The sequence below is a fragment of the Branchiostoma floridae genome, chromosome 4 (assembly GCF_000003815.2).
Source record: "Branchiostoma floridae strain S238N-H82 chromosome 4, Bfl_VNyyK, whole genome shotgun sequence".
Taxonomy (NCBI): Eukaryota; Metazoa; Chordata; class Leptocardii; order Amphioxiformes; family Branchiostomatidae; genus Branchiostoma; species Branchiostoma floridae.
This window is the reverse complement of record NC_049982.1, coordinates 4,567,330-4,578,840: the sequence shown is the minus strand read 5'-3', so window position 1 is coordinate 4,578,840 and position 11,511 is coordinate 4,567,330. Positions and strand designations below refer to the sequence as shown.

The window sequence follows — 11,511 nt, the reverse complement described above, 5'->3', positions numbered from 1 at the left end:
CCGCCCACATCGTCGAAAGCCCCTCACTGGACACTTTCAAGAACAGGCTGCTGTCAATCGCATACATGTACGTAGTCCAGCCGCTGCGCCTACCCCATCCGCGTGATACTCCTATGGGAGGTTTGCGGATTAAGAACTAGAACTAGAACTAGAACTAGAACTAGAACTAGAGCTAGAACTAGAACTGCCAGAATCGTGACATGTGGTGCCATTGTCTTGAAGGCCTTGGTCTGGCAGAGCCACAGGTTTCGGTTCTCGTCCCTCTCCTGCTGTTTCCTGGCCTCCTTGATGACAAGGTAGTAGATTATGATGATTGCAATAGTAGCCACTATTGCCACAACATAGCAAATGTTTCTAAAGATGGTATCAGTGCTGGTGCTGGTGCTGGGCTCAATGTCACAAAGGCTGTCTTCAGAGTTCTGCAGTCGGTAGATGATTGCAGATCCAGCTCCGAACAGCAAGGCAAAGGCCCTGACTGCAAGTATGCCAAACACAATACGCTTTGTAGTGACTTTGCCATTGTAATGTAGTGGTTGGCAGATGAAGTAATACAGTTCTACTGCCATCAGAAGGTAGGTACCAAACATCGACGCCAATGAAAAAGTCGCCACCAGCTTTTGGATCCAGCATGCCTCTTGAAAATGGCCGCCATCTTGATCGAAGAGAAGACAGAGCTCTGTGGAGATCATGCAGACGGTGAAGATGATGTCATCAAGGGCAAGGTTACAACGAAGATAATGGCGCGGTTTTCTGAGATAAGTGTTTTTGCAGACCAGGTAGATGAGGAGCAGGCCGCATCCCACAGCCAACACCAGGCTGATGATGAGATATGCTGTCTGAAGACCAAGAGACAGCGAGCTGTTAGATAGCATGCGATATATCTGGTGGGTTTCACTTGCTTCTCCCTCCATGTTGTTTGATGACTGCACCTTGAAGATCACGACTAAAGTTGCCTATTTGAGAAATTTTGTGCTGCTCTGGAGGAGGAAACTTCTACCTCGCTGTGACAGCCATCGAATGAAAGTGAATGAGGGTTCTCAAAAGCACTGCTGAAAACCAGTTATGGTCGCATCCTAGCAACAACACAGGCTGTTGCCAAGAATAATTTTGTTTGCGATGTGTCGTTGATGCAATGATAGATGCTATTACTTTGAACATACAAAGTTGAAAGGGATTGTTGCGTGATGTGAGCATGTTGCTTCTGGTGACACTTGATATAATCATAATGCAGTTATACTTCGACAATATGATTAGTATTGAAAAGGGCCTCTTGTTTCATGTGGGCAGCGTGTAATTACCGCTCGTACCTGTAGCATTTTGTTTGTGTCAACACTTGATCAAATTCAGTTCCTAGTAGGGAACTAATTTAAAACTAGGTCGAAAAACACTGAAAATGGCCCTACTTCACCACCTTCAATTGGATATTTATCAACGTAAATGTGCTTAAAATTAGTTATCAGTAGTTGAATAAAGTCTTTATCTTATTATTTGTCGAAGTTTTATTGAAATCCCTTGAACTGTAAGTGAAAAATGGCCCATTGGGTGAATGAGATGTACAGTCAAACCTGTCTTTAGTGGTCGCTCATGGAACTGGCCAAATGTGGCCACTATAGAGGGATGGTCACCTGTCTCAATTGTCTGAAAATTCAACTGACAATGCCATGAAAGTCAAATGATCGATATTGCAATGCGGAATGTTGGTAAATTTGCCGACAAAGACTTGCATGCACTCTGACTTTAAAGGCACGCATAGTTTCTGCTTGCAAACTCAAGAAACACTCAGTCTGGATCAAAATACTCAGCAGAAGAGGAGATGTCTCCTTTGTTCCCTAGTCAGAGAGAGTTCCTAATGTTTGAGGATATATATTGGAAAGGTTTCCTTATGGCCAATTAGAGACTGTCATTCCAATGTGTTTCTCATCGAGTTTCATGGTATTCAATCACTGACCTAAGAGGAGAGCGTAGCAGACCGCAGGCTGGCAGGTCCTTGTGTTTCTGTGGGTGGAGCAATTGATCATGGATATTAGCTATGTTTTCCATTGGGTTTCACATAGGTATCCTTCAGTCATACATTGGAATCACAATAAAAAAGTGTCCCAATATATATCTACTGTATGACTGAGCTTTGCAAGGGGAGGGCAAAACACGCTGGAATAACCTTTACATGTACGTGTTGTCCTCCCTCACATAAGATACAGGGTATATAAAATAGCAACAAGGTATAATTATACAAGCCTTAGGATGTCTTGAAGCGACGCCCACAAGAAGTGGATCAAGTGCAAGAAAGATAAACTGTAGTGATACGAATCTTATGTGAGTTTCTCTCGAACTTTTGCTGTAGGTGTTACCCTTTATGGAGTACGAGCTTCACAGACAGCTCATGCACAAACTGAAGGTGAGTGGCGCATTACATATTTTCTTTTTTGTTTATTTATGAAATCAATGAAAATTGGCCCGCAGGGAAAGGAAAATATACAACAGAGGTGTAGTCTATATCTGAAGTTTATACTGTAAATGCATTTAATTTTGCGGGGATTTAATTTCTTGGTAGCGAGAAAAAGGACTTTTCGCGGTGGTTTAAATTTCGCGGTAGCACCATGCACTGTAGTCTCTTACTACCATGAAAAAATGGTCGCGGCGGTTTTAAATTCGCGGTAAAGTGGCCACCCCGAAAAACGCGAACATTAATCCACCGCGAACATTTCTGCATTTACAGTACACAGATTTTATGCCTACATGGTACAAAATATGTGATAGTGAGAACTGCTGCATGATTCGAGTCCATCCATTTTGGTTGCTTCTGTTACTTTAAGAATCTAGTATAGGAAGTTGAGGCTTTGTGTACATATATGTCTGGTGGTAGACTGTTCTAGCCTGGTACCCAGAAAAGGAGGACAGAAGAGACTCGGGAGCTATAATACGGCTGGATACCAGGCTAAGACTGTTCCAGATGTTGGGTCCCTAATAGGCTAAGGCTCCTCTGAGGGTGTCTTGCTTAGATCTTGTGATGACCAGCTGACTGCTTGTGCTTTGTCCGGTCGTTCTTGTGCTTTGCATTGTGTGTGCCAATTAAAAAATTACCCACCCCCAATTTGGGGCAAGTCACAGGCAAATCTTTGGGACAGAAACGTAAAAGGTAAAAACTCTTCGTAACCCTTGTCCACCAATCTTGAAAACATCAAATTAGTGATACTACATGTACAAAATGTACTGTAAATGCATTTAAGTTTGCGGTGATTTAATTTCGCAGTAGCAGGAAAAAGGACTTTTCGCGGTGGTTTTAATTTCGTGGTAGCGCCTTGCACTGTAGTCGGTGGTTTTAAATTCGCGGTAAAACGTCCACCGCAAAAACCGCGAACATCAAACCACCGCGAAAGTTTCTGAATTTACAGTATAATGAGGATGTCTTTATTTGATTCTGACTTTTTCATTATCCTTCAGGCAAAAAGCATGAACAGCCTGTTTGGACTGAATGTGGAGATTTCCGTGGGGGAAACTCTCATCATTGGGATTGCGGTAAGTACTTAATTAATTATAGAATTTCTGTACTCAAGCCACAAATCTGTGTAGTGTACTTAGTCCAGTGGTTAGCAGCCCTACCTCTGAAACTATAAGTCTAATAATGTTGCATTTTTCAATAAAGTGTCTTAAAGTTTGATATTCCCTGTCCTGTGGTTTCATGATTGTGTTTTTTCTTTATTCTATTTCTTCAGACCGCAACTGCAGCATTTTTGTCAGCACTTCCCCCGCCTGGACCACTGAAAATCACAGGAAAGGTATGTACATGTCCACATGTCCACAGTTTTTTTTAAATAACACTACACAAAAAAATTCTGTTGAGAGCCTACTAGCTTTAACTTGCTCTGCAATTGTCAAATCTTTCGGTGATTGTCCTTAGTGTTGCTTACATGATGAAGGCGCGTTTACAACAGTTACTCACTCACTATCTGGTTTAGCGTCCGTTATTCCCTGTCTTCCAGGGGTTGGACGTTTTGCCAAGGCATTTCGGTCTGATTGCTGCCCTCCATCCGTCTCTGTCAAGGGGGTTGGCTTTTTGCATGTGCAGTTTTCTAAGATCCTCATTGACACTGTCTACCTATCTTCTCTTGGGGCGCCCACACGAGTTCTGGCCCACTACAGACAAGTTTTTGACCTTTTCTTGGCCAGTTGTCGCGGCTCATTCTCTGCACGTGGCCATACCAGCGGAGTCTGTTGACTTAACAGTTTTACTTCATGTTTCCCCCAGAACGGGTCGGAACAGAAGGTGGCCGCCATGCAGAAGAGAGTGCAGGATATGCAGGCAAAGAACAGGGACATCTATGATCTGCAGCATCTGGTGAGGTTGTTTCGAATACTCTGAATGTTACTGGCCTTTTAATATTGTACAGTCAGCCAAATTCTTTAGATCCCCCACCCACAGCGGTTTCCAAAAATTAAAAAATCATTCAACCATGCTTTAAATTGTGCAAAGCAAAAGGAGCAAATATGTCCTAATGTGAACGGAAAACATATGCTAATGTCAACGCCAATTCCAAGGTAAAAGAAGAACATTGAAAAACAAAAATCTATTGTTTGGAATTCAATACTCTGTGTTTGCAGGTCATTTGTTCAACCTTGCTCACCACTAAGATTTCATAGTGAAGGCAAATTTTTTTGCCAAACTTTTTTTCATCATCCGCAAGCTTGCATCAGTTTTGGAGATCCCAGAGGATATGATCCATATAATCAAATCAACTTGGCCTTACTTATTGTTTGGGAGCCAATGTTAGTTGTTTGCTTTGTTAAATCTGTCATTCTAAGTCTAGGAAAAACAATTTTATCAATTTTATTCCATGAAGTTGGGATGTTTTTGGACGGAAGAGGTGAGGGATTGAAGGACGGGTCCTGCATATAGGTTTAATATACTGTATTTTCTTGATTAAAGTATCACTTGTGTACTTTATTTGAGGTATGAAGATAATATTCTTCTTGTTCCTTTTCATCCTGATGGACGTTCAGTTCCGGTGGGCTCTGCAGTGTGCAACTTAGTACTTTAAAATTTATAAAAGAATATATTCCGTATGTGTCATCAGTAAATCCCACCAAATACGCTTGAAACACATTCATAGCTTTCTTTATAACTTCATTGGGGTAAATCCAGAAATGTCCCTACTGTATTATGTTAAATTGAACAGCAAACAGATTTTACTTTAATCTGAATTGTAAGTAGAAATAGGGTAACTAAACCACCATGTATGTGATCATATTGTCCCTGTCTCTAGTCCACTACTGAGCCTCCAGACGTCCCCAAAGAGGAGGAGGAGAAGGTAAAATAGGTGTCTGTCCTGTCGTGGTCCAGCATGGGTCCAGATAGTAGTTGCCTTTGGCGTTTATCATACACTATATACAGTCCCTATACAGTTGCTTCTCTGCTATGCCTTCTGGGAACCTTGACATCTCCAATGTCTGGAATCGTCAAAATTTTGGATGAGGGCGCTGATCGGTCGCTACACATGATGGAATTAAGGAATGGGTTCAAGCGCTTGTTCGAACAGGCGTTCCAACACCCAAAATGCCCTCTGTCTGCTTGTGGGAGGGCCTGTTGTCATCGAGCGAGCGCTCTAAAACCTATTTCTTATAGTTTGCTTTTTAACTGACTTCACTACAAAAAAATTTGAATAATACATACAGTTCTCCAGACGGGTAGCAGAAGTGAACATTGGAGGAAACTACTGCCTGTATGGTACCCAGGCTAGTCTTGGTCAATGATGTGTCCACAAGGCAGACAAATTTAAAGTCAGCAGCTGGTCAATGTAGATGTTTTGCCAAAAGGCATGCTGCATGCAGTATGAGGACATGTGTAGGAGTTGTGGGTAAAAAAGCATTTTGTAGAACTTTTGATAATTCTGAAGGAACTGAAATTCAAAGAAAAAAAGTTAGTCTTGTGCATTTCTGCTAGTCATCTATGTAGACGATATGATGATCTATGTAGACCTTGATAACATTGTTAGTATCGTTCCCAGGACCTGCCTGACATGACGGACCAGATGCCCAGCAGCCCCGGTTGCCATAGCAACCACTCTCACAGCAGCAGCGGAAGCGACCTCAGCGAACTTGACCTCTCTGCTGGCAAGAAGGAAGTGTTTGTCGTTGAGGTGTGGAGATTCTCTCTATTTGATGATTTTATTGAAATGAGTACTAAGAGTTACAGAATAAATTAACAAAAAAAAACAACCTTAAAGGTATCTACAAACGAAAAAGAGTATTATGAATAGAGCTATTGTAAATCATAGATAGAAAGATGTTATGAACAATGAAATAAACGATAGAAACGTGCCTGGAAGAGTGCTTTGTAGAACTCGCCACATTTCTTTGAAAGACTAATGTACATTTTTTTCATTATGTGCTGTGGAAACAATTCTCTAGTACAGTAGTAATGCAATGCAAATGCATAGTCTGTGCATAATTTTGGGGAGAAGTCACCACAAAAATGAAATGATCACAACAGTTTCCAAATATACAGTACTTCCAATTCAGATTGGAAAGGGCTTAAAGCAACAGGGAGATGGGGGTCTGTCCTTGGTGCTGAAAATTCTGATGTGCTTGTGTAGCCATCACATCATCTGACATGTGTGTGTTTGCTCCAGATTGATGACGCTGAGGATGAAGACATTGTGTCTCTGATGTTGGACTCACCGGAACCTGAAGGTACATACATGTAACACCTGCCTCCCTTACCTAATGAAACACTGGAGATGAGTAGAACAGTCTCTTTCGGGACACGAAGCTTGGAACTCCCCCCCTACTTTTTTAGATTTGTCCTCGAATCTCCGAGTTCGATATCTCTTGTGGCACACTTTTGCCGTTACTTACAGGGTCAGTGTGGGAAACACTGAAACGTAGAGGCGAGTAGAAACAGGGATCCTGGCTCCAGGGATTCAAACCTGGGTCTGCCAGCTTACTAACCCAACACCAAAACCGCTGGGCCAAAAAGCCTGGACTGGTCAGTTGGTGGCACTGGTACCCACACAGTACAAATTTGTGCGATAATCAGATTAGGTTCAATCCATCAATAGAGACAGAGGTAGCGTATTTTCTCTTCGAAACACAGATAGGATGTAGCTAGCACTACATTTACTCAGTGGACAACTGGCTTGAGCAAGGTGCAATGTGAGCATGTGTCAAGGAAAGATCATGTGTCAGGGAAAGAACACGTGTCAAGGAAATAAAGAGCACGTGTCAAGGAAATAAAGAGCACGTGTCAAGGAAAGAACACGTGTCAAGGAAATAAAGAGCATGCGTCAAGGAAAGAGCACGTGTCAAGGAAATAAAGAGCATGTGTCAAGGAAAGAGCACGTGTCAAGGAAAGGCACGTGTCAAGGAAATAAAGAGCACGTGTCAAGGAAAGAAGATGTGTCAAGGAAATAAAGAGCACGTGTCAAGGAAAGAGCACGTGTCAAGGAAAGAACACGTATCAGGGAAAGAACATGTGTCAGGGAAAGAACACATGTCAAGGAAATAAAGAGCACGTGTCAAGGAAAGAAGATGTGTCAAGGAAATAAAGAGCACGTGTCAAGGAAAGAGCACGTGTCAAGGAAAGAACACGTATCAGGGAAAGAACATGTGTCAGGGAAAGAACACGTGTCAAGGAAATAAAGAGCACGTGTCAAGGAAATAAAGAGCACGTGTCAAGGAAATAAAGAGCACGTGTCAAGGAAAGAACACGTGTCAAGGAAATAAAGAGCATGTGTCAAGGAAAGAGCACGTGTCAAGGAAATAAAGAGCATGTGTCAAGGAAAGAGCACGTGTCAAGGAAAGGCACGTGTCAAGGAAATAAAGAGCATGTGTCAAGGAAAGAGCACGTGTCAAGGAAAGGCACGTGTCAAGGAAATAAAGAGCACGTGTCAAGGAAAGAAGATGTGACAAGGAAATAAAGAGCACGTGTCAAGGAAAGAGCACGTGTCAAGGAAAGAACACGTATCAGGGAAAGAACATGTGTCAGGGAAAGAACACGTGTCAAGGAAATAAAGAGCACGTGTCAAGGAAAGGCACGTGTCAAGGAAAGAACATAGTCTATCAGATGTCACACAAAACAAATTATCTGTTTTGGTTCTGTTTTGTGAGGTGCCTTATCTCATTACTTGTTGCCGGACATGTTCTTAAAGTCATTTTAGGCCAGCTAAATTGACTTTTCAAGATGGTAACAACATTGAAACCCTCAGTACGAGCGACGTTTGATGTTAGTACAATGCTGAAAGGCAGATTAAAAAGACGTTTCATGTTTAGGACTGATAGAGCTTTATGGACATGAAAAGCCTTCCAATTTAACAGGAAATTGAAAACCTTAAGGCAGTTTTCCTGTAATCTTGAGTCAATCTCAGTGACATTAGTGTGCTTTTATAGAGCATCGCTTTCATCTTTATCAAAAAAGGACATTTGCAGATCTTTTTTGTGGCTATTCTTCCATTGCAAGTGACTTCTTCTACTCTTTCAGAATACATTTTTTATAACCTGAATCCTTTTCCTGGACCTTTATAGGTACTTAATATACACTTGATGTTACCTTTAAGTTGATGAAAATAAGCTGATCACCGATCAGTAATTTTTTAGTGCATGTTGACTTGCCTGCCTGCCTAAGTTTTAGGCTCTACCAGATTCAGATTTTATTCTATTTATTTATTTTTTTTCTATTTGCTTTTGGACAGACGAGGACAATGTGGCACTGCACTCAAGTTTTGTAACTTATATTAACAGAACCATATACACAGTACAGACAGAAGGTAAAGGTACCCATTTTTTACACCTGGGTGAAGTGAGGAAGGTCATGTAAAGTGTCTTCTCAAGGGCACAACGTCGGGGGCACGGCGGGGATCGAACTCAGGACCTATAGATTCCGTGCCGAATGTTCTAACAGTTACGCCACGCCTGACGCCACTTTTTTTAATTTTATTTTCAAAGACATTGCAGGTACACGAGATAAACTCACAGTATAACCTGAAATGCGTCAATGATCACACAGTATCCATCATTGATAAAATTCAACAGTAGACATCATAAAAGTTCTAGACATTGTCAAATTCCACAGCAAAGTCCCCTTCCCGGCATAAGAGAACCCAGCAAACGTTGAAAATTGGAAACCAGCCCCACCCCCTAAAATAAAAGCCAACCCTGCTCAAAGTCTGCGACAGAGGCTATAGCTACCCCTAGACTTAATTCAGACTCTCTTTGATGATCTGGTCTTTTCAATGCTTTGGAGTTATTCTCTGAGGTCTAGACCTTTTTGTATACTCTCATTTTAATACTGTAATAGTCTAGTGTTTTGTTTTTCATAGTTGGGAATTAATGCATTCAGTTTTCTTTAATTTTTTTATATTGTTATCCTTGCTTAACGTCTATTATCTTGCTAGACATGGTCTCTTGGTGCCGAGTAACACGTGGTTTGTTATCGAGTCAATGTTTGTCAAGGTATTTAGCTCTTGGTGCCTTAAGTTTTGTACAACATTTCTGTCGGATTCTCAGATGTATCCACTCTCCTGTTTCAGGGTTCCAGTCCTGTAACACGGAGCTTCCACCTGGAGTCCAAGTCCTCACCAGTAATGTACAGGTGAATGTCATTCGAATTTTTTTAGGTTGTTGTTCTGATCACATGGATTCAAACTTTTAGGTTGACTGCATAGAACTGTGGTCCTGCCAGAGTCCATCTCTTTTGATCTCGGATATGTACTGCAATGCAGATATATATACATGCATAAAATAATTTTTTTTTAAAGCAAGTATGCTCAATGGAAGTACATATGGGCCACTTCTGCTATAAACTAGTGCTCAATGTAGCAGCATCTCTTCTGACTTAACATCAAGCATAGGAAAAATCGACTTACTGACTCAATAGACCAAGTTCATTGGTAGGAATTTAGGCGTTAAATGCCATTAAACAGAAAATGATTAAATCTGTTACCAACATTCCAAGCAGCTAAAAAGTGCAACAAAACTGTTTTAATTTCACATGTTCAGATTCACACAAATAAATTTTTAACAACAGTATGTATGAACTTCAGCTGTAAGTTTTTAGCCTCTCTGTGTGTACTTTTATGTGTGCTTGTAAAAACAAAGATGTGAATTTTGTATTTCCCAGACGTTCACCACAGTGATGACCTACAGTGACTCCCAGGCCTTGGCCCAGCACAGCAGATACCTCACCAACATCTTTGACAACATCCTTAAGGTGGGTATTACATACTTGTATTGTAAGCACCTTTGACCCTTTGCTGACGTCACACTTCCGTTTTGGATGTGTGATATTAGGTTTTGGGTCATTTCAATTCAACTTAAGAAGGATCAGAGGACTGATCGAATGCTTGTTGGTAATAGAGCTTTATTTTGTGCACGGATATATGGTCTTAAAATTGTAACATATTGTTGACTACCATCACAGAGGAACTTACATTCAAGTATACTTGTATGTATATGAGTATATATGTTTGCTCTTTGCCAAAAAAGACAGAGGAAAAATACTTCCATGCAACCAAATTTATTTGACATTCTGATTCCGGTGATCCTATCCTGTATTGATATCACTTTGACTTCTTGAAGCAAACTTCTGTTATGAATGTGGGAAAAAGGCATAGAGACAGGAATGTGTAATCAAGCAGGGGTAGGGAGATATGGCAAAAAGCAATTACTCAATCAAATGGCTTTGATTTTGGAAACGGTCAGACGTTTCAAATAGCATCTACCATCTTTCGACAGTGACACTGAGCTTTAGGTTTGCAGGCATATGCACAGTACAGTCCAGCACACATACCTATAATTGAAACGATTGAGATGAATATGAGGTGCTTAAAGTGTGAACATATGATCATGACAAAACAAGAAAGCTTCTGAAAAAAGCTGGCCGGTGCGTATTTTGGAAAAAGCCTGGATGTTAAACAAAATCACATGAAAAAAGAGTTTTTAAACATCGAATTACTGAATTGGTCTGTCTTCTATTAAAAAAACATTACATGAGATTTGTCTAACAAAGAAAAAAATTGTTACAAGTGGGGTTCGAACCCACGATCCACAGCTGCAAAAGCAAATCGCTATATCCACCCAGCGCGTAGACCGCTCGGCCACGCTAGCTGATTGCGTAATCGTGCGTATAGAATGGCTATAAGAAGAGTTTGGTTAAATTGACCGATCCATGCATGCATCCATGCATCCATGCCGCCTCTAAGAGAAAATGTCAATACAGACCAATTTATATGACTTGATATTATACGCTTGTATGACTGAACCTTCAAGTGAAATCTCTGCTCCTTTCAGACCCTCTACTTCAAGCTGCGTATGATGGTGCCCTGCTGTCTGTCAGATGTACGCTTCAACGTCGCGATCCCAGAGGACAACGAAATGCAGGTCAGTCAGTCTGCTTTTAAAGTTAGTAATAATACTATGTTAGTGGGTCAGTCAATGTCCTTCCCACGCCTACATGTAATGGCGCATAGGGTGGTGCCCATCTCTGTTTCAGTAGGCCTGGAACACACAACTTTGTGCAAT

At 41.2% G+C, this 11,511-nt stretch overlaps 1 protein-coding gene across 1 annotated transcript in view; it reads left to right on the top strand.

Moving 5' to 3' along the window:
• Positions 1 to 11,511, top strand: part of LOC118413045 (C2 domain-containing protein 5-like) — a 56,096-nt gene that overhangs the window by 37,064 nt on the left and 7,521 nt on the right. Inside the window, exons 21-30 of the mRNA XM_035816188.1 lie at positions 2,342 to 2,395; positions 3,442 to 3,516; positions 3,714 to 3,776; positions 4,247 to 4,336; positions 5,262 to 5,306; positions 6,003 to 6,134; positions 6,627 to 6,687; positions 9,522 to 9,583; positions 10,112 to 10,201; positions 11,281 to 11,370. Coding sequence (XP_035672081.1) covers positions 2,342 to 2,395; positions 3,442 to 3,516; positions 3,714 to 3,776; positions 4,247 to 4,336; positions 5,262 to 5,306; positions 6,003 to 6,134; positions 6,627 to 6,687; positions 9,522 to 9,583; positions 10,112 to 10,201; positions 11,281 to 11,370 — 762 coding nt within the window. The remainder of the gene's footprint in view (positions 1 to 2,341; positions 2,396 to 3,441; positions 3,517 to 3,713; positions 3,777 to 4,246; positions 4,337 to 5,261; positions 5,307 to 6,002; positions 6,135 to 6,626; positions 6,688 to 9,521; positions 9,584 to 10,111; positions 10,202 to 11,280; positions 11,371 to 11,511) is intronic.